The sequence below is a fragment of the Cryptomeria japonica genome, chromosome 3, assembly GCF_030272615.1.
Source record: "Cryptomeria japonica chromosome 3, Sugi_1.0, whole genome shotgun sequence".
In the NCBI taxonomy this organism is placed as follows: Eukaryota; Viridiplantae; Streptophyta; class Pinopsida; order Cupressales; family Cupressaceae; genus Cryptomeria; species Cryptomeria japonica.
The window spans coordinates 106,983,944-107,008,081 of NC_081407.1; the positions used below are offsets into that span (position 1 = coordinate 106,983,944).

Below are 24,138 nucleotides of genomic sequence, written 5' to 3' on the forward strand. Positions count from 1 at the left end.
AAAGACACTTAGTTTAATAGTAAAGTCCATGTTATAGAAATTTAATGATACTGAATTCAAATCTTCGGCAATAAAAAAATAAAAAATCTTTTACAATAAAAAAAAAAGAAAAAGAAAAATCTTTAAAAGATCTAAACCTTCCTAACAAGAAATTGATTAATTACTATGCATCTAGAATAATATACCTCAATTATCAACTAATAAATTGGTAGTACTCTCAAAGTTTCGTTTTCACAAAGTGATGAGAAAGTACCCTCACCAGATGGATCTCTCTCTCTAGTCAACCCACCACATGATCCAATCTACCTACACTTGGACAAATTTCCTGTCAAAAATGTTATACGGGTAGTGCACATGCAACCGTGAAGTGGGTAGAATGAATGGAGCTCTACCTTCTAGGTTGGATCTGTACTTTACATCTTTGAAAACCTGCTCAGACTTTTGAGAATGCATTTGATTCCTCAATCATTCGAGACGTGTAATGATCATCTTCATCATTATATTATGTTTTGAATGGTTTGACTTCGACGGTTGTCTAATTATTTCTTTTTCATCATCTTTTAATTTTTCTTCAAAAAATCATTTGACTTTAAAAAATTGTTTAGTGAATTTTATATACTATCCACATCAGCTTAGAAAATTCTTTAGTGTAAGGCCAGTTCAATGCCTGCCTTCTGGTTTTCTTTCTTTACATATTCAAAGCTTTCTCCTTTTCCCACCAATTCAGCACTTCACAATCCAAATATAATATAGTTGACTTCTTCTTCCTATATACTGATGACATCACTCCATTCTGCAACTTATTTTCAATCCAGAATCGTGCCCAATGTTCATTATATATATGCAATGAGTTTGCTCCTGCATAACAGGTTCTGCAACTAATTCTTTGTTCCATCATCTACAAATTCTGAGGACTTCAATGATTTTTTTGATTGTTTTCTCAGAGAAACTCAGTGCCCTGCAATTTTTGTGCCTTCTAAGCCTGCATTTCAGTGACACCCAATTGAGCACTCATGTTCCAGTGTGGCACCCTTATTAGAATTCAAGGCTTTTAAGACACCCAATTGGATTAAGTCCAAAAAAAATGACGAGTGGAAAAAAAGATGGGCTTCTGTTCAAAGCTACTGGATCACCTTTTGGGGTTTCAAGATTAGCAGTTGCAGTTGGAGCAGGAATTCTAATTGTTCTGATCTGGACTTATCTTTACCCCCTTGATTTTTTGCCGTCTTCAGCACCAAACTATGTTTCAAATGCTCTCTCTCATGTCTCATTGCAGGTATTTTATCTTCTTTCTAAAACATTCCTCTGTTGAAAAACTGTAAAGAGTATCACTTTTCTGACAGTCCATAGATGCATAGTCTGGACTCTGTATAGATTATCAGTTCAAAATAAATCTGAGTAAATTCCCATTCCTTTCTGAGTTTTCAATAGACATTATTTTGTGGAGAGAAGTGTAGAAAGGCAAAGTTCTCTGAATACACTGTTTCTAAAGAATTTTTGTTCAAAGAAAACCTCATTGAATTCCCTGAATTCCCCTTACTTCAGAAAGCTTGATTTTGTCACTTGTGAAAATGCTGAAAATTCTTAAAAGAAAACCATGTTTCTAACTTTCTGCAATCCCCAAATGCATACTTCTGGTTCAAAGACATTTGAAAGGCCATTTGTTTTGAGTTATCAAAATCTAGTGTGTGATGTAGGATTAATGAAAATAAAGAAAAAGATTAGAGGGTTGTAGTTCAATTGATTCAATACAATTGGTAAGACTGTGATATGTTTGTTGATTATATCATCTACCAAGGTTTAAATTCCTCAAAGTATGATATAAGAGATGATTTCAAGATCATGCTCTGGAAGATTTTGACAGAATGGATACCTTTCACTCTCAATCTATAATTCTCTGCTGAAGTATAGCGTAGATTCATGCTCCCATATCAGATAACAAAATAAATTCGTGAATGATATAAAATCATCTATCAAAAATTAACATAAAAGCTTAATTTTGATCACTTCTCAAATCTTGTTCCATAAGATCTATGAATTAGAAAACTGTGTTTTGGATGTTATCTTTTGTGAAATTATGATGTGAAACTCATTATTTTGGCTTTTATAAGTTGTATTAATGCTGTTAAAAAAATTTATTTATATTTGTTTTTTAGTAGTTATGAAGCAACAGCCAATTTTTTTGGTTTATCTTGTGTTCAAGATATTAAAAAGACATTTTTTGGGTTGGATTTTAGGTGCTGTTATCATGTGAATATGCAAAGCAGGTGAAGCATCTAAAAACAGAGTTACATACACTCAGGTTATCAAATGCCAAGCTGAGAAAACAAGCAAGAGAGCTGAACTGGAAGGTCCAGCAAGCAGAGCAAGTAAAACACAGTGACCAAAAACAGCTTTTGACCTTGGGGGCTCAAGTGAAGGCAGGGCCAATGGAAACTGCAAAAAGCTTGAGAACAAATCCTGCAGTACTCCCAGATGAATCAATCAATCCCAAACTGGCTAAACTTCTTAGGAATGTTGCAGTAAACCAGGAGCTCATCATTGGTATTGCCAATTCAAATGTCAAGGACATGCTGCAGATCTGGTTTGAAGGCATTAGGAGAGCTGGCATTACAAATTATCTTGTTGTTGCATTAGATGACCCCATTGTGGAATTCTGCAAATCAAATGATGTTCCAGTGTATCGAATAAAACCAAATGAAAGAATATTAAGCTACTTACAGGGAGACAAGCATGCTGTTTCAGCTCTAAAATTTGAAATATTAAGGGAGTTTTTACAGCTAGGATACAGTATTCTGCTATCTGGCATAGATATTGTTTATCTGCAGAATCCATTTCATTTTCTTCACAGGGATTGTGATGTGGAATCCATGACCGATGGCTACACAGATCTTCAAGCTTATGGGTATGATGATGTCTTCGACGATCCTGCAATGGGCTGGGGTCGTTATGACCACACAATTAGGGTTTGGGCTTACAATTCCGAATTTTTATACATTCGCCCTACAATCCCTTCAATTGAGCTTCTGGATCGAGTTGCAGATCGGCTTTTCAAAGAAAAAGCTTGGGATCAGGCAGTCTTCAATGAGGAGCTCTTTTTCCCATCTTATCCTGGTTATGAAGGGCTTCATGCATCAAGAAGAACAATGGATTATCATCAGTTTTTGAATAGCAAGATTTTGTTTACAAGGTTCAGAAATGATCCAAAAATGGCCAGCTTTAAACCAGTTGTTGTCCACATCAATTTTCATCCAGACAAGCTTACTATAATGAAGGCTGTTGTTGAGTACTATGTGCAGGGGAAGAAAGAAGCTCTTGATCCTTTTCATTGCGACTCTGAAAGTTTTTTGAGAGAGCAACCAATTTAAGATATTCTGAGTTTCCTTCTCTGCTGCAATCTTCAAAATCTACAGCAAGTGTAAAGTCCCTCATATCTCAGGGTGCAGGGGCCTCCATTACTATTTCTTAATCTTTGTGTAGACCTCCTACCAAGCCTGAAATTTCAAACGAATAATGTCTTGTAATTTAACTTCTTTGTTATATAAATAAAATCATTATTATTATTTTTCTAGTTTGAAAAGGCAATTTATTAATTCCCCTAAGATCTTGTTTATGATCGATACTTCTGAGTTGTCATCTAAGAGGTATTAATGTACATCAAAGCTTAGATTTCAAATGTGATGAACTGAATACAATGAACAAACAACATGATTTTAACTAGCAATTGCGTCTTTGTGTATAATGGGTATACAGAAGATCTGTATGGAAAGTTGATTAGGGAAAACTTTGGTTTATTTTTTCACATATATTTGTGTAGTACATGGAGTCAATTGACAAAAATCTTAATGGAAAAGTGATAGCTTCAGATAAACTATCGATCACTTATAAGGATCCAAATATTATTCAAAATAAAACTATTGAATTGGGAAGATAATTAAAGTCCATTACTAACAAGCTCATGTTATATTTGTTATAAGGAGAGGGAGAGATGCGGAGGGATGTGGATTAAAAAAAAGGAGAGATAGAGGGGGAAGAATGAGAGGGCGGGAGGGGTAAGGAGATAAAGATGGACATATAGAAGCAAGGGATAGAAGATGATGAGAGATAGAAAAATAGAGGTCAAGGAAGAGGGAGAGAGAGATGGATGGATAGAGAGAGGAAGACATGTTTACTGATAGAGGGAAGAAAAGGATAGAGGTAGAGATGAAGATAAAGTGAGAGAGTGAGAGAGGAAGAGGGAGATAAATAGATAGAGAGGTAGAGACAACGAGATAAACATGGGGATAGGGAGGGAGATATGGGGAGAGATAGAGAAGAGGGAGGGAGAAAAAGGGAGAGAAATACACGTAGAGAAAGATATAGATGGAGAAACATGGAGTGTGTGTGTGTATGGTGAGAGAATGATGTGAGAGAGATAAAGAGGAAGACAAATATGTATAAATAGATAGAGAGGGAGGGAGAGGGAGAGGGAGAGGGAGAAAAGAGAGAGAGGAGAGAGAATTAGATAGATATAGAAAGAGGAAGTGATAGGGAGAGGGGGAGAGAGATAAAGAGAGAAAGAAGGAGAGACAGATATTATTTGAGAAAGATAGAGGGGGAAGTGAGAGAAAGATATTAAAAAGTTAAATAATAATATTTTTAAAATAATTGAATAATATATATTAAAATTAATTATCTATATTTATTATATATTAATATAAAAGTCATTCAAACAAATAAAAAATAAAGTTTTTAAAGTTTTTAAAAATATGATTTATTATTTACATATTATATTTATTATTTCAAAAATAAATTAAATTAATATATTATTATATAATAATTGTTAAAATCTTAAAAATATAAATAATATTTAAAAGTTGTAAATATATAATTGACTATTTATACATTATATTTAAATAATATAGTTTGAACCCCAATCCTTTAATCTTAGATATATATTTTAATTAAATCACTACATATAGATTGGACAAAACATATCTAATACATTTAAAGACACAACATTTAATTATTAACCAAAATATATATTAATAAATCAATCAATTCTAATCAATTCATATTATATTTTTTAGTAGATTTTTTTTCTATAAGATACATAATTATAAATTAAATTAATTTTAATAACTTTTAATTATTATTTGTAATTTCATAAAAGGGGGAATAATTAAAATAAATTTTAATATTAATCTAAATTAAAATTTAGAATAGAATAAACTAAACATAAATTAGAAATATATGAAAATTCAAATATAGACATAAATAATAATTTCAAAAAAATTAATAATAATTTTTTTTATTAAGCTACTAAATAATTAAATTAAAAAGTGAAACTTTTTTTTAATTAATGAAATTTGAAATATTAATAAAAACATGTACCTACGAAGTATAACTAATATATTACAAACAATATTAATATTAATTGATAATCAATTGGGAACATAATCAAGATAATCAAGATAATTAGGAACAAGATCATTACAAACAATATTAATATTACTTGATAATTCAAGTAAAACTACTAAATTAGAAAGATAATCAAGATAATTAGGAACAAGATCATGTTATGTTTGCAAGAAGAAGACAGAGAGAGATGGAAGGAGAGATAGGCCTATAAAGAGGGATAGAGAGAGGAGGAAGAGAGAGAAATAGGGGATAGAGATAGTGATGGAGATGGATATGGATATGAATAAGAGGGATATGGAGAGGAGAGGGTGAGATGAAGAGATAGAAATGAGAGAGAGTGAGATAGAAAGATAAAGATAGAGATAGTAAGTGATATATAGAGAGGGGGAGAGAGGGAGATATGTAGTGATAAAGAGAGATGGAGAGGTAATGAGATAGAGAAAGATGGATAGATGGAAAAACTATGTAGAGAGAGAGTGAGAGGATAGTGATATGTATGAATATAGGAGGATTGAGAAAGAGGTAGGGAGTGGTAGAGAAAGATATAGATAGAAAGTGGAACGGAGAGGAGAGAAGTGAGAGGGAGGGAGAGAGATGGAAATAGAGAAATAGAGAGATAGAGTAGTTGAGATGGAGAGAGATATATATTTGGAGATAATGATATATAGATAGAGAGGGAGAGGAAATGTGACATAGATAATCTATAAAGAGAGAGGGAGAAAGATAGATAGATAGAGATAGATATGGGGAGGGAGAAATAGAAAGAGTGTGTATGTATGAGTGAGAGGGAGATGGAGAGGGATATATAGAGATAAGGGGAGGGAGAGAAGTAGAGATAGGAGAGATGAGAAATAGAGAAATAGAGAAAGGAGTGATAGTGAGATAGATATAGAAAAGAGAGATAGAGGGGTAGTTATAACTTTGGAGAGAGAGAGAGAGAGAGGAGAGAGAAGGATAAATATACAGTTTAAGTGAGATATAGAGAGTGGATAAAGGGATATAAAGAGAGTGGGAGAGATAGAGTAGGGAGAGATTGAGAGATAGAGATAGGGAGGGAGAAACGTGGAGTGAGAGAGTGTGTGTGTGTGAGATATATATATATATATATATATATATATATATATATATAGTGATGGGGAGGAGAAATAGGGAGTGTGTGAGTGAGTGAGGATATGGAGATAGAGATAGAGATAGAGATAGAGATAGAGAGTGGTATATATAGAAATAGAGAACTAGAGAAGGACAAAAATAGAGAGAGGGTAGAGGGTAATTAGAGAGATAGAAATATTGAGTGATAGGGAGAGAGATGCGGGGAGAGGTAAGGAGATAGAGATAGGGGGAGAGATAGTGAGGAATATAGATATAGAGATATATATGATGATGTTTATGGATAGGGAGAGGGGGGGAGGGAGATGGAGAGATAAACAGAGAGAGACATGAAAAAGATAGAGGTATTTATTTAATAACTTGTGTTTCTCATATCATATGACTCTTCAGAAGGAGCAACTATCTACTTACCATTCTTATGATGGAGAAGAATTGTGTCTAGGCAATAATAGTTTCCATTATATTGTTGGTTGTAGGAAGATGCAATTGTTTTTTAATCTTTGTGGGTAACAATGTCTCATGGAAAATGATAATTTCAATAATAGTAACACATTGATCAATTACAATTAAATGCACTTTTTAGACATAGAGGATTAAGATGGCTTCAATTGTCTTGCATGACTAGAAATACCTATCAATTGTAGATCCTGAATACCCAAGATATAATAAATTAATTATAAATGGTCACATAAATCTATTTATTAATAAATAATTATCACTAATAATATATAAAAGAATATAAGTATTTAGATGATTAATCGTTCTTTCCTACAAACTATCATGTTGATTTCAAGGTCAAAATATGATAATATTTGTTCTTCTCAATATGTTTTTCCTTGTTCTTTAAAATGTAAGTAATAATGTAATGAATACATATTTAAATTTATATAAAAACACTATAAGAAAAGGCTAAAGTCTTAGACACCAAAATCACCTATACCTCATTAATATTTTATTTTTCCTTGACCATTTCACGCTCTTATTTGTTAGAAATTGAATATTCTCAAATTGTTGATGTTTTGATTATTCAAATTCCCTAGCAGATAATGATATCAATGGATGGAGCGAATCCTATTGACAATTAACTCTATTTTTACTTTATAAGATGGTCTATGGAGTTTTAGTTTAAGCATAATGGACAATTAATATAGTGACAGTTTTCTTATTTTATTAGTACTCATGTTTTTCTTTTTGTTTTCCTTAGATGTATAGATTTGTTAACAATGACCATTTGTCCATTCAAAGATGATGAAAGTGTTCACCGGAGAAACAACAAAATGGCCACTTTATTTATTTATTTTCAGTGGTGAAATAGTGTCAAGGATCAATCTATTGGTGTCAAGGAGGTTTAAATCTGACACGATTGGTGTCAATATAACTATAAAATTGTTGTTGCCCTTAGAATGAATCAAAGTCAGAACAACATTTGAGCTAAGTCAAGGAATCAAAGTTGAGAATTGAATGTGCCTAGATGTGATGTGCATACCTCTATCCTTTCTCGCAAGAAATGGGAATGTGTCATATGCCCAAATGAATGGATGGTAGAGATCTTTTGAATCATCTTGCACTCATTTTTATTAACTTTCAACCATTGATTTGTAAATTTAGTTTGTCCACTTCAAATAAAGGATATGCCTTCAGCGTAAATATAAATAATAAATTCTATTATTTATATTAGGGTTATGCATATTAAATATTAAATTCTTAAAAAATAATTTTATACTTTTTATTAACATGTTTAGTATGGATGTAATTATAAATATTTATTTTAAAAGGAAGATTAAAATCATAAAATAGATATTAAATGAATAAAATAAAATAAAATGAACTTAAAAATAATATATTTACTATAAAATAATTCTTAAGTAAAAAAATAAAATCATAAAATTGATATTAAGTGAATAAAATAAAATTTTAAGTAATATCCTAACTATAAAATAACTCTAAAGTAAAATAGACATGTTAATGGGCCTCGAAGGGTTGATCCTACCTCTGGAAAACCTAGGAAAGTCAAGTGGGAGAAACCTGAGAGGGGGTGGATTAAAATCAACTTTGACAAGGCTTCAAAAGGAAACCCTAGAATGTCAGGAGTAGGGTAAGTGGCGAGATGAATATGGGGTCATAGTTGCTAAAAGAGCTCAGAAGTTGAAGGATGGGATGAACAATGAGGCGGAAGTGCAAGATACTCTTATTGCCATTATTGCCATTATGTTTGTTAGACATTTATCAATGACAAAACTTTAGTTGTAGGGCGATTCCCAGATTGTAATAAATGTTACCACATATGGGGAGGCAAAAAATTGGAAATTGAATAAGTGGATCAAGATTATCATCTCGTAGCTTTGAGGATTTCAAGACTTCAAAGTCACGCATATTAGAAGAGAAGGAAATATGATTGTTGACCAATCTTCGAATTGGGGTTATAATTTGAATTCACATGGTCAAGTTGTATGGTGGGAAGATTTGAATCTTGTCCCATTCGAGATAGAGGTAGATGAGGATATGACTATTGATGGGATAGATCACTGCAAAAGTATCCTTGAGTAGGTGGTTGCATGGAGATACAGAGGAAGGATGCTTCCTTTCCTATCTACCGTCGAGCCAAGCAATTGATTGCTTTGACTGTTCATACTTTTGGGAAGCCAAGAAGGGATTCAAGAGAAGTTTTAAGCATCAAATCAGTGTTAAAGCTCGTGCAGTAGCTGGGCAGAGTGGGACGGCGCCAAAGATAGCGCAGAAGCGGACAGAGTTGAGTGCGATAGAAGGCAAGTGAGACAGGAAGCTATGGAAGCCAACTTCTGTTTCAGAGCAACCAAGCAACATAGTGCTTTCAAAGGAGTAATCACGGAAGAGAGGATGTGTCATATATTTAAAGTGGAGGATCCTAGATTTCTGAGAATGTGGATCTATTGTTGGGGGAGGCATACATGGAGTCTTCCTTATTATTCTGCACTAATGTAGATGTGTCCTCTCTCTTTATGGCATGGTGTTTGGAGCTCGGCATGAAGGAGGAGGCCAAGTGGGTGATGAGAGAGTGTGTGAGAGAAGAGTGGAAAGAGGGTTTGAGCAGTTTTCTTGCCATAACTAGACAAGGTGAGGGATTTGTAATGAAGAGTGGGGAGTGGATTCATGTTGCAGAATTTGAGCCTCCAATTAGAAATTTATTGGTGTAAAAGATTACTTAAGAAATAGAAAGATGGAAATGTAGGATCAAGAAGTTGATGCCCCAAAGAAGAACACAGAGGAATTGTGTTTCCGTAAAGAAGGTTATTGGATCAACAGAGGAATGACAGAGGGTGAATCTTATAATAAGTAAGTGATGGTAATTTAGGGTGAGCGGCTATGAAATTTTGGCTTAGGTGGTGTCTATTAAAGTCTAATGTAAAAGAAATCTTCACAAGGGCCAAATTTTGAGTTTTTAGCAAATGTTTGATCGGGATTGATGATGTTGTAGTAGGGTGGTTTTGGGGTATGGGTGTATGCATCTTGAATATATTATGTAATTGTAATCTCTTTTATTATTAATACAATATTATAACTTTATCGATAAAAAAAAACTCTTAAGTAAAATATAAATAAATAACAAAAATTAAAAAATAATTTTTATACAATAGTTTTTATATTTATTGTTTTATTATTGAAAATAAAAGAAACTGAAAGAGGGCTAAAAAATTATTCAATCACAAAAAGAGATACAAAGCATTACACCACGTTGTCATTATCCACTAAGTTATCTAACATATGAAACAATGTCGAAAGCAACCGTCCCTGATCCACAGTATTCAAATTTTGCATTTGATCATAAGCCCATTTGGCTAGACAATCTGCTACTCCATTCCACTCCTTAGGAATATGACTAAAAGTAATAGATTACAAAGAGCCACACAACCAAAGAATATGTTTAATAACCATATCTAAGTGCCAACTAACATCATCAAGTCGTTGACCACTTAGCAAAGTCACCACCAACTGAGAATCATATTGACAAATAATTGTATGCCAACCAAGATCACAACAACACTCCACAACATACGAGATGGCAAGAGCCTCCGTGAAATTATTAGAAAAAATAAATTGAACATCACGAGAACCATCACGACCAACCCCACCAATACCAGCATGACTAGGATTCCCTTGTGATGAACCATCAGTGTTAATTTTCAAAACACCCAGACGAGGAGGGGTCCAATGACCCTTCCGATTTACCTTCTGCAAAGGATTTCTACATCTATTCCACATGACCCATCCAACCCGGATCGAAACACTTCCCTAAAGAGAAAAATTGAGATGGTTGCAAATAGCAACATCTCTAGGATCCACACCTCCAGCCAAGCCACACTTTGTTGAAACTCTCTCAAAGAGAATGAATAATTTTCCACCATAAGTGTCGAACAACCATTCTAGCATCATGAAAAATCCTATAAATCCTCTGCAACCAAATATGCCAAATGATAAAGGTAGGACCCAGAGTCTAGGAAACCTGAAGAAAAGAAGTCTTAATAGGAGCCTTACCCCAACGATCTCGAAACTCAGCCAAAGAAGACATGCCAACATGCCTGATTCCAAATACCCCGCTAGAAACGTCAGATGTCCCTGGAGAAAGAGAAATGAAAGAAAATATGAGAAGCACAATCCTCACTATTTCGACATGAAATGCACATCGAGGGACCGAGGAAGCCCTGCTTACATAGGATATCCCAAGTAAGACATCAATTCTAAGCCACCAACCATATGAAGAAGTTGCATTTGGGCCAGGAAAACTTGTTTTCACTCTTGCTTCCACCAAAGCACCTCAAAGTCACCAAAAAACTACCTATCAAGCTCCAGATACTATGTACAAATAGAATACTTACTAGAAGAGTCATCGCCCTAGGCAAGAACATCTTGTCTCTCCAAGGAGTTGCACTCACGAGCAACAATCCGAGACAACTCTTCTCGGTCTTCATTTGATCCACTTGACAACCATTCATAGGGATTTTTCCATCTATGACCAATGATTGGTCCTAAAGTCTGAGAAGTCTTAAAAAACTCTACCTTATCCTAGCCAATAGTAGTAAAACTATCATAAAGGGGTTGGAGATGCAGATACAAAGAAATAATCGGGATATTTCCATCCCAAGAATCTAACCAAAAAAGAGCTTCAGAGCCCTAATTACAAATCCAAAATAGACCACTCTTAACTAGGTGATCCCTAGTCTTCAAATTGTGTCAAATCATGGAACCCCTTCCCTCTAACAGAGAGTGAGAAACATCCAAAAAATTAACCCCTTTAAGATAGTTATGCATGATAATGCGAACCCAAACCTGATGTTGACTAGTACACCAGCACCAATATAATTTGGCCATGAGAGCTTGCCCATTCAAGACAACAAAATGAATACCAAGGCCCCCCTCCTTCTTTGGCCTACAAACAAATTCCCGTTTAACTAAAATACACTTAGAAGTTTGCAAATTACCACTCCAAAGAAATTGGTACGAGAGAGCATCAAATTCCTTAAGGAAATACATAGGAGCTTCCTAAACAAATTTTTGGTGGATATAAAGAGCCTGTATCATCAATTAAAGAAGAGTCATCATAGTAGTAGTAGTGGAAAGCCAACGATGAGTCCAATGATGAACCTCCCTTCGCAACTTATCAAGAAAGTTATGCCATAATGGTTTGCGTTTTCTACCAACAACAAGATGAATACTCAAGTAGATCAATGGGAGATAACCTATTTGAAACATCAAAATATTAGTAATACTTCTTTGAATAGGTTTTGGAGTGTTAACACAAAGGATAGAAGATTTATGCTTATTGACTTTTTGACCCAAAGCAGCTAAATAGATATACTTCTCATTCCTTCCCTCCACTAGAATGTTTAGTGGAGACCTATTTTAGATCTCTATCTTGGTCAACATTGAGGATCATGTTTTTCTGGGGACAGTATATAGAGAGGTTGGTTTGGATGAGTTAAGGTGTGGCTTTTTGTGTTGAAGACATGCAAGATTGAAAGAATCTCGTTGATGTGTGAGAGTTGTGTTGCGGATTGTTACCGAAAGTAGTTGTGACAGTGCAGACTGTGTTTTAGTGGTGGATTCTCTTTATCTTTCTTTCTGGACGATGAGCCCATCGACAGGAAGTTTTTCTGGGCAGTGAGCCCACCTACAACGAGCATCCTGGCAATGAGCCTCATTTGTAAAAATCACCTTGTCCGGTGTTTATATAATGAGAATTGGAATTCTCCGTGGTTTTTCCCTTCTTGGGTTATCCACGTAAATTTTGGTGTCTTTTGTGTTTGATCTATTATGTCTATATGCTTTCATATTTATCTATTTTATTAATTTTGCTAGTTGTTCTAAATCTGTGAATAAAGATTAAAAGGAAGTTTTTGTTGTCAATTGATTCACCCCCTCTCTTAGTTGCTTGGATATTCAACAATTGGTATCAGAGCTTTGGTTCCTTGATATAGAGCTTAACCATTTGAGGTAGATCCTGATCTGATGGCACACAAATTATCTATTCCTATCTTTGAAGGATCTGATTATAGTTTCTAGAAAGTGAAGATGAGAGGTTATTTGGTTTCTTTAAGTTACAACACTTGGAAGGTTGTGGAAAATAAGTATGTTCAATTGACGAATGGTCTTACTACTCCTAAATAAGTTCAAGCCTATGAAGAAAATGAAAAGGCAAGGTATGTTATCTTTAGTGCATTATCAAAAACGGAATTTACAAAATTTCTCTTTGAATACTTCTTATGAGGTTTGGCAGAAGCTAAAAGATATCTATGAAGGAAATGAGAGAGTTAAGTTGACAAAGAGTCTAACAGCTAAGCGAAGGTATGAAAACCTGAAGATGAAAGAAGGAGAATACATTGAAAGCTATTTTGAGAAGGTTGACAATATTGTGAATGAAATCAAAGAATTTAGAGGCACTTTGAATGAATTTACTAATGAGTTATAGTGATAAGATCTTAGTTATTGAAGAAACCTACGCCCTTAAAAAGTTCACTAGAGAGCAGCTATTTGGTACTCTGACTACATTTGAAGTGAGAACATTTGGAAAGGACAAAGACAAATCGAAGACAACATTCAAAGTATTTGAAGATGGTTCGGATGATGATGAGAACTTGTATGAGATGGAAGCAAATTTTGTGAGGAAACTGAAGAAAGGCACCAACAAGTATAAAGGCATGCTACCCTTTAAATGTTTTAGATGTGGAAAGATTGGTCATATAGCTACTAGATGTCCAGAAAGGGGAACTAGACAAAAGTTTAGGAAAAACAGGGAAAGTTCAATAAGAAAGCCTATTATGTTAAGGATGGTGCTATCATTTTAGGTGATGAATCAAACTATGAGGAAGGTGATTGTTTACTTCTAGTAGAAAAGGATGTTCCTAGGTTTGACATTTCTAAAATTGTTGCTACTATATTTCATGCTAGAATAGATAAGAATGAATAGTTGATTGATAATGGATGTTCAAATCATATGAATGGTGATAAGAGTAAGTTCATAAAGCTTGTAAAGTATGATGGAGGTTCTGTTAGGTTCGAAGAAATTATTGGAATTGGTTCAATTACTTTTGATGGAAAACATAAGACTAACATTGTCTACTATGTGAAGGGTTTGCATCATAATATTTTGAGTGTTGGACAAATGTGCAAAAATGGATATAATGTTATTTTTTAGGATAATGGATGTGAAATCCGGAAGGAGTCCGAAATGGTTATTGCATATGGAAGGAGGACAAATGGAAATATGTATCAGTTAGAAGGAGCTACAAGACACTATTTAATGTATCAACTTGATGACAGTTGGATATGGCACTAGAGGATGTGTCATATCAACTTTGACAACATGGTACAAATCAATTCAAGGAGTACAGTAAGAGATTTACCAAGATTGACTAAACCGGAGAACATCTATAAGGAATGTCAAGTAGGAAAATAGACAAAGAGCACATTCAAAGGAAAAGAGTACTCGTCAACTAGATTACTGGATTTGGTTAACATAGATCTATGTGGTCCAACCAAAACAAGGATCTTTCAAGGTGAGAGGTATTTTATGTTATTGTGATTATTCCATAATGACTTGGGTTGCATTTTTAAGAGAGAAGTTTGAGGCATTAGAGAAGTTCAAGATATTCAAGGCAAAAGTTGAGAATGAGTTTGATAGAAAAAAATTTCTTGAGATCTAATAGAGGTGGGTGTAGTGGAAAGAATGAACCAAACTATACAAGAGGTAGGTAGAACTATGATAAAAGGAGCAAAATTACAGGAAATCTACTAGAGATAAGCAATTCATACAACAACATACACTCTTAACAAAATTTTGTACTGAAGAAAATATGGGAAGACATCTTATGAACTTTGGTATGGTAGAACTCTGACAGTGAAATATTTCAAAGTATTTGGAAGCAAGTGCTATATCTGGAGAGATAACAATAATATTGGAAAGTTCGACAATAGATAAGATGAAGGCATAATCTTGGGTTACTCAACAAAGAGAAAGGCATATCGGTGTTACAACAAAAGGCTAAATAAGATTGTTGAAAGTGCAAATGTGAGAGTTGATGAAAGTATTTCAAAAGACTCGGAAATAGCAGCAGGATATGAATTTGATGAGTCTGTAGGAAGGAAAAATGAATAAGAAAATAATGATCAAGTGTTGGGATCCAAGAACACTAAGAGGGGGGGTGAATCAATGTTCTACTGGAAAGGAGAAATTTAACCTTATTAACACAATAACTCAGCAACCAGTAAACATAGAATCATATAACAATAAGCAACAATGCAATGACAAAGATGAACACCATAACACCACAAATTTATATGTGGAAAACCTCAAAGAGGAAAAACCACGATGGGATTGGGGACCCACAATATATATCCACTGATCAGATGAATAAATATTATAATAAGGGGCTTGCACATGCAGGAAGGCCAACAGCCTAGAGCACACTGCTCATCACAAAAGGAGCCTCACTGACTACATAAAACATCGAACTACAATCTAGAATGAAGATTAAACTGCAAGTATAACATCTTCTATGCCTAAGTATAGTTTCGGTTAAGCTCAATAATAGAGGTCTTAAACCTCTTACACAAACCCAATTCGATCACCTATGATTGACCAAAACCTTTGCATATGGTTACAACTTTATCTGCACATAGATAATCCCATAACCCGTATACCACGATCTACAAAGAGATCTTGCATCATATTTATAGCAACCCATGACCTAAACAATTAGGTAGGCCACCTTAAAGATGATACAATAAATCGGTTACATAATCCTGCAAATCAATGATAAACCAAGTCGCCCTAATACCAAAACAACATAAACCCAATCAATAAATCCAATTGGTAACACATCGGAAGCATCAACCAACATGTTACATAAACTGTCCATAACCTAGCAAAATAACATTAAGACCAAACCTAAAAAAAGGTCGCCATAAGCCAAATGAAACGCCACCGATCAAGTGGAACACGAACGTGATAACCATCCACATCCTGATAACCTTCTAGAAGCCGCACCAACACCACTTTTCGAATTCATCAAAAGATCTTCAATAAAGCTCGACTGATAAAACCCTTACCAGTAACCAAAAGGCTTACTAGAACAAATGATAGCTTCTGGATCATCAAATCCCGAACCAACTGAATGTGATACACATCAAGAACACATGAATAACCAATCCAAACCAATTTCAATAGACGAATCAGAACCGAAGACAAATATCCAGATCAACATCAAAGACCAACCACTCTACCAGAAGCCAGTAGACAACAAAATAGCTAGTGTTGACATCAATGACAAACATTAATGCAACACATAATCAATTCCTCCAAATTTCCAACAATCTCCCCCTTTGGCATTGATGGCAACACTAGATGTGAAAAACATCCAAGTGCCAAGAAGTGCCAAACAAGTCTCCCCCAAAGGAAGACATCCAACAATCTCCCCAAGATGATATGACAATGAAGTTATGAACCAAACTCCCCCAAAGGGATACAACCAATCTAAAAAATTATTCCTCCTCTTTGTGCCAACAATCTCCCCCTTAGACTGATATCTATGTTAAGCTCTATTGTTCACATAAATATCTCTCCCCCTTTAACATCAATGTCAGAATTCTAGCATAAACATCAAAGAAAAATAATAAATCCTTTGAACAACATAGCTGACTACTCCCCATAAATAGTAGCACCAACTCATCAATCCAGAATGATTGATAGCTCTGATAAATGCATACTGGACTGATACCAATCAACATCACTCAAGTCTCTACTGGAGGGGCAGAAACTCCTAATCTGTCTCTAAAATACTCAAATGATTTCACAAACCAATCTAACTTCATTTTCTTCCACCTTCTCCTTCAGAAAATTATGCTTGATAGAAATGTGCTTAGCCTTAGAATGAAATACTAGATTCTTCGATATGTCAATAGCAACAGAGTTAACAAGTGAATAACTACCAGTTAGTAGCAGCAACAACATACTCAACATTTGCTTCATCCATATAGCTTGTGTACAATTAGTAGCAGCAACAACATACTCAGCTTCAGCAGTAGATAAAGAAGTACATTATTGTTTCTTGTTGATCCATGAAGCAAGTTTCTTTCCAAGAAAGAAAACTTCATTGGATGTGCATATCAAGTTACCTATATCTCTATCCCAATCCACATCTAAATATGCTCATAGTTTAAAGTTATCATAAAAAATCATACTTAAGAAATCCTTGAAAATATTTGAAAATCTTAGCTACCGGAGCAAGGATTCAACATAATCAATTCCTTCCTTCTGAAAATATCCTTTGCAAAGCAATCAAGCCTTTGTTCTAATAATATCCAAGTCCATGTGATGTCCTTTTCTAACTGATCCAATTCCTCTTCCATATCTTACATCCAACATTCATCCTTACAAGCTTCATCTACTGATGCCAGTACAATTAAATAAATTAAGCATACCTCATCAGCTGCCAACCTTCTTCTTGTCTAATTGTCTCATCTTCTGAAAGATTCAACCTTACATACCTAGGAGTCTTATGACTTTCTGTTCCTCTGCTTTGATCTTCAATTACTATTGAATTTTCTGATACTGCCAGAAAAACTAGTTCAACATTTTGTTCCGGTACAGGTGCTAACGATTCAGCTATAACCATTTCCACTTCCGGTTCTCTCTCATAAGTTCTGACTTGACCGTTGTACTACTCATCCACCTTGACATTAACACTCTCCACAATTCTCTGCAATATTTTGGTATAACATCTATATGCTTTGCTTTCATTAGAATAACCAAGAAATACCCCTTCATCACATCTAGGATCAAACTTTCCAATTCACTACCAAAGATTCTGAAATACTTAACTGTAGATGTATGACCAAACAATAACTCATAAAGTTGATAACTCAATGACGAATGGTGAGTACCAAATCGGTACTGAGAGGGGGGGTGAATCAGTACAGGCACAAAACAAAAAACTTCTCCTGAACCGGTTCGATTGTAGACTGTAAACTACTGGCAATCTCCAACACTGGTCCAAACCAGACTACTACCGGTTAAACACAGTGCAACTATGAAAGACATGAACCGGTCAATCTTCTTAGCTTTCCACACAACCTAATCCCTTATTTCCACTTTGTCCTTATGCATATACAGATAATCTATCATCAGAAATATGATAACTTGCTAGGTCAACATGATTCACCGCTTGACAGAAAACAACAAAGCATCACATGAAAAAGACATCACATATGACACATATTTTTCACGTGGAAACCCAATTGGGAAAAACCACGGTGGGGATGAATACCCACAAGCTATTTTTGAACTCTTTAGAAGTTCGCTCTGTTAGGAGCCTAGTCCGGTTAAAGACTATTACAACAAGTTCTGTTAGGAACCGATCCTGTTAGGGATCACCCGGTTAAGGGATGGCTAGAATACCCAGTTAAGTGTTAAACCCTGTTAGAGGTTACCTTGTTAAAGGATTTTATGAACTCAATGGATTTGAGTCACCCTATTAAAGGATTTACAGCAAGTTGGTTAAAGCTACCCAGTTAAGGGATTTTCCAACTGTTGAAGTAGTTAAAGATCAACATGTATTACAATGATCTGGTAATAGCACTCAATGCCAATGCAGATCCGCTTTAGTTCCTTCCTTCTGCACACACACTAGGCAGGTATCAATCCTCTTATCTGGTCTAGCAAGAATCACGTATCTCTGCACTTAGATACACACACAACATTTGCCAACAATCTCAACATGAAACACAACATTGACCTTATAGAACACAGATAGGTTGGCAACATAAACCCTAAACACTTAGGTTGAGCAATTGATCGGTTCAATCCTGACCATTGAGCACTTTGCATTTGAATACAACGGTCTTGAATAGATCTCAAGACATTCTCCATCGTTCGTTCTTCACCGCTTCATGGAAGCGATAACCCATCACGCGTTCTCCACCGTTTGCAAAGACTTCACACATTCCCGAGGTAGATAGGATCAATCTCCTTCATGCAAGATCCTTCACATGCACGAGACTAAAGTGGCAGCATGATCTGATCTCCATTACAATGCTAACTCATCACATAATGTCATTGGTTGAATCACACAGGCTTGGAACACTTCAACTGGAAACCCTGAAGCTAAGACTACCAACCGGTAGTCCTACCACATTTTGTACTCGTTCTCGTCCCGACATACCGGTTCCGGTTCACAACATCATACCGGTTCACTTGGACAAGCATACCGCTTCACTTATTGCACATATACCGGTTTACACCACCATACTAGTTCTCTTTGCCAGTTAGTTAACTTCAATATATTAGTTCACTTCTTAACATATTGGCATCAATGACAACATACAATATCATCATGTCATCATACTCTTGCACATATGCCAACAAAAGTGACTTAGCGGTAAACCAAACCAAATCCAATATCAAAGATCCAAGATCCAACAAATCTTTGTCGATCAACCTTCAAACTGACTTCTCCAAAATCTGAAACAAGCTTTCGGGCCACTACTAGGGGCAATGCAAGCTATGCCATCAATTTGCCTCCCCCAAAGTGAATGCCTTAGATATCGGATGAGTTTCCTACAGGTGCAGGAACATTCTGCTCTTTTGGTTGAGTAACCAAGGTATATGCTTCAACCGAATGAACATATGGGGTATTTGATTATGTCGATTGATCCTCAGACTTCATAACCCATTGTTTCTCATGCTCCTTCTGAATATCATCAACCTTCTGCTTTCCCTTCTCATTAGATTTATCACTTCCTACTGGTAGGTTCTTGCTTCTACAAAATTTACCAATATGTCCTACTTTGTTGCATGCATAGCAAGTAACATTATTCTTTTGAATTTCTTTACTGTAACCTTGAATGTTCCTCGACCTACATTGATTAGCCATATGTCCAAACTTTCCACATGCATGACATCTCACATTCATTCTACAATTTTTTGTCCTACGACTATACTTTTTACAATTTGAACATTGACCGAGAACTGCATTATGATTCTGATTTTCTCTATTCCTGCATTGACTTGCTCTATGACCAAACTTATAGCAAAAAAAAGCATCTACCATTAAATTTATGTGCATTGGGTTGTCTTATCAATGACCTCTGATTCCGGTTGACCTTCTGACTGGATGTGTTATCCCGATTTGCAGTATCGGATCTTTCTCCATGCTCAAATCCAAGACCTCTAGTGTCTCCAATGTCCCTTCGAATCTTCAATAACTCATCAAGCTTAGCAAAACTAACCTTGAAATTATCTTTGTACTCATTTGCAGCATCCAAATCTCCTCTTAGGACTGTCACCATTCTTTCCAACTCTTGCTCATTATTTTGTGATTGCACCAACTCAGTTCTCAACAAATCATTCTCATGCGCCAGCCTAATGCATTCCTTAGATCTTTCTTTTGGAGATATAGCAAGATTTTATTCATCCTTCTTCTGGTCTTCAATCTCCTTGCACATCATCATGGTTAGGGCTTGCATTTCATTCTTCATGACAACATTCTCTTGACTCAGCTTCTAACATAATTCCTTTAAATCATTCATCTCTCCATCATCCTAATTTTTTAATTGATCACAAAGTTCTTTCTTTTTAGCTTGTGCAGATGACAACCTCTCTTGCAAAGTAAAAATGAATTCCTTCGCAGATCTCAACTCATCTTGCAATTTCATGTTCCTCAACCTTTCAACATCATAGTCTTCAAGTGCTACTTGAAGTTCCTTCCTCAAACTTATCTCCATAGATTCCGGATACAAGATCTTCCTCAATCTGTTAGACTTACTCTGAGGTGCCAAGCTCTGATACCAATTGTTAGGATCCAAGAACACTAAGAGGGGGGGGGGGGGGGGGGGGGGGGGCGAGTCAGTGCTTTATGGGAAAGGAGAAATTTAACCTTATTAACACAATAACTCAGCAATCAGTAAACATAAAAGTATATAACAATAAGAAACAATGCAACCACAAAGATGAGCACCATAACACCATAGATTTATAAGTGGAAAACCCCAAAGAGGAAAAACGACAGTGGGATTGGAGACCCACAATATCTATCAACTAATCATATGAATAAACATTACAATAAGGGGCTTGCACATGCAGGAAGGCCAACAACCTAGAGTGCACTTCTCATCACAAAAGGAGCCTCACTGGATACAAAAAATATCGGACTACAATCCAGAATGAAGATTGAAATGCAAGTATATCATCTCTTATGCCTGAGTACAGTTCCAATTAAACTCAATACCAGAGGTCTTAAACCTCTTACAAAAACCCAATTCGATAACCTATGATTGACCAAAACCTCTGCATTTGATTACAACTTTATTCGCACACAGATAATCCCATAACCTGCATACCACGATCTACAAAGAGATCTTACATCATATGTATACCAACCCGAGACCTAAACAATTAGGTTGGCCACATAAAAGATGATACAATAAATCCATTACATAATCCTGCAAATCAATGATAAACCAAGTCGGCCTAATACCGAAACAACATAAACCAATCAATAAATCCAATTGGTAACGCATTAGAAGCATCAACCAACACGTTACATAAATCGGTCCATAACCTAGCAGAATAACATTAAGACCAAACCTAAAATAGGTCGCCATAAGCCAAATGAAACACTGCCGATCAACTGGAACACAAACATGATAACCATCAGCATCCTGATAACCTTCTAGAAGCCGCACCAACACCACTTATAGGATTCATCAAAAGATCTTCAACAAATCTCTGCCAGTAAAACCCTTAGCGGTAACCAAAAGGCTTACTAGAACTAATGATAGATTCTGGATCATCAAATCCCAAACTAATTTAATGTGATACACATCAGGAACACATGAATAACCAATCCAAATTAATTCCAACATTCGGACTAGAACCAGAGACAAATCTCCAGATCAACATCAAAGATCAACCACTCTATCAGAATTCGGTAGACAACAAAACAACTAGTGTTGACATCAATGACAAACATCAATGCAACACATAATCAATTCCTCCAAATTGCCAACATCAAGATGCTCTAGCATCTACATGAAAACCCCAAGGTATGTTCAGAGGAATCATTCAAAGTATCAGATTATTGGAGATAAGAGAAAAGGTATCATCACAAGAAGCAAAGCGGCTCAAGAACAAGTTGTGTTATGTTTACTATTTGATACTAAGCCAAAGATAGTAGATGAAGCTTGTAATGATCAAAATTAGATGGAAGCAATGAAAGATGTACTGGATGAGATTGATAAAAATCAAACATGGGAATTAGTCAACAGACCAAAAGACAAGAATGTGATTGGAACTAAATGGGTATTCTAGAACAAGTTGGATGAACATGGAAAGGTTGTAAGAAACAAGGCAAGGTTGGTTTGCAAAGGATATACTCATATTGAAGGCATTGACTTTGATGAAACTTATGCCTTGGTTGCTCAGATGGAGGCAATTAGGATGTTCTTGGAGTTTGCAACATTCAAGGACTTCAAGGTCTATTAGATGGATGTAAAATCAACATTCTTAAATGGAGAATTGAAAGAAGAAGTTTATATTGAACAACCAAAATGTTTCAGGTTGAGAGATGATCCAAATATTGTTTGCAAAAAAAGGCTTTGTATGGATTGAAACAAGCCCCTAGAGCTTGGTATGTAAGATTAGACAAGTACATAACTAATCAAGGATTTCAGAAAGGTTTGGTTGACATCAATCTAGATTTCAAGATTGATTTAGGTAAAATCGTAATTGTGGTAGTATATGTTGATGATATAATCTTTGGAGGAAATGAAGATATTTGCAGAAGATTTTCTAGTGAGATGTAGAAAGAATTTGAGATGTCCATGATTGGTGAGTTGAATTTCTTTCTTGGTTTGTAAGTCAATCAAAATGATAAAGCAATTTTTATTTTTTAGTCTAAGTACATCAAAGAGTTGCTAAAGAATTTTGGGTTCGATAATTCTAAACCGGTGTGTACACCTATGACCATCAGATGTAAGTTAACCAAAGATGAAAAATCTCCTAAGGCCGATGCAAGTCATTACAATTCAATGATTGGAGGATTGTTATATTTGACTACTACTAGACCAGATATCATGTATGCACTATGTTTGGTAGCCAGATTTCAACAAGAACCAAAAGAATCACATGTTGCGGCAGTGAAGAGGATTTTTAGATATTTGAAAGGCACAAAAGAATTTGGTTTGTGGTATCCCAGGAGCTCAGATTTTAACTAGACAACTAATACAAATGCAGACTGGGTCAGAAATGTTGATGACATAAAAAGTACAAGTGGAGGAGCATTCTTTCTTGGCTCTCTGTTGGTTGCTTGGTCGAGTAAGAAGAAATACTATGTATCTCTATCTACAACGAAAGCATTGCAACATCTTCATGTTGCACATAGATCTTATGGATTGAGCAGACTTTGAAGGACATTGGTGTAAAGTTTGATGACCCTATCTAAATCATGTGTGACAATACCGATGCAATAAATATTTCAAACAATCCGGTATAACATTCTAGAACAAAACGTATATCTATCAGGTACCACTTCATGAGGTAAAAAGTGTTGGAAAATGAAGTTGAACTTGAGTATATACCTACAAAAGAGCAGATTGCATATATATTCACTAAGGCGTTGTGTATAGAAACTTTTGAGTATCTTCGATAGAAGTTAGGGGTATTACCCCTTTCCAGTTTGAACTAATATACATTTTTATGTGCATTGGTCTAGTGACTAGCTTGCATATTGGTGCTTTGGTGCTTTCTCTCAGGGGGAGCAGGAGTGAATTTCATAAGGGGCGTTTTGCCTGCCTTTGTCATTGTTGTCAAAGGGGGAGAGACAGAGTATAATGTTTGTTTATTGTCTTGATGGATGTTGTTGATGGATGTTTTCATCAATGATAAAAGGGGAGATTGTTAGCATTATATTATATGTTGTCATTGATGTCAAATCTTGTGGTCCATATTACGTCTAGATGTGGTATGTTGAGAAGTAGCATATGTATTAGATGGTATTGAGTGTTTGGAGGTTTCCCAGATTTCTCAGATGTCCTAGCTTTTTGGAAGATGTGTTGCTAATATTATTCAGTATTATTCAGTGCTATTCTTGGGTCCGATTTGTT

The 24,138-nt window shown here is 35.3% G+C and overlaps 1 protein-coding gene across 1 annotated transcript; it reads left to right on the forward strand.

Moving 5' to 3' along the window:
* The first annotated feature begins 629 nt into the window (after window positions 1-629).
* On the forward strand, window positions 630-3,573 carry LOC131075780 (arabinosyltransferase RRA2-like). Its single transcript, XM_058012667.2, has 2 exons — window positions 630-1,276; window positions 2,238-3,573. The coding sequence occupies exons 1-2, from the start codon at window positions 1,085-1,087 to the stop codon at window positions 3,366-3,368; spliced, it is 1,323 nt and encodes a 440-aa protein (XP_057868650.2). The 5' UTR covers window positions 630-1,084; the 3' UTR covers window positions 3,369-3,573.
* Window positions 3,574-24,138: the final 20,565 nt, after the last annotated feature.

Bases quoted from the DNA above. Each gene is read 5' to 3' on its own strand.
- LOC131075780 (XM_058012667.2), top strand. From the start codon at position 1,085: ATGACGAGTGGAAAAAAAGATGGGCTTCTGTTCAAAGCTACTGGATCA. The intron at 1,277-2,237 runs GTATTTTATCTT...GTTGGATTTTAG, and splicing joins TCTCTCATGTCTCATTGCAG to GTGCTGTTATCATGTGAATA.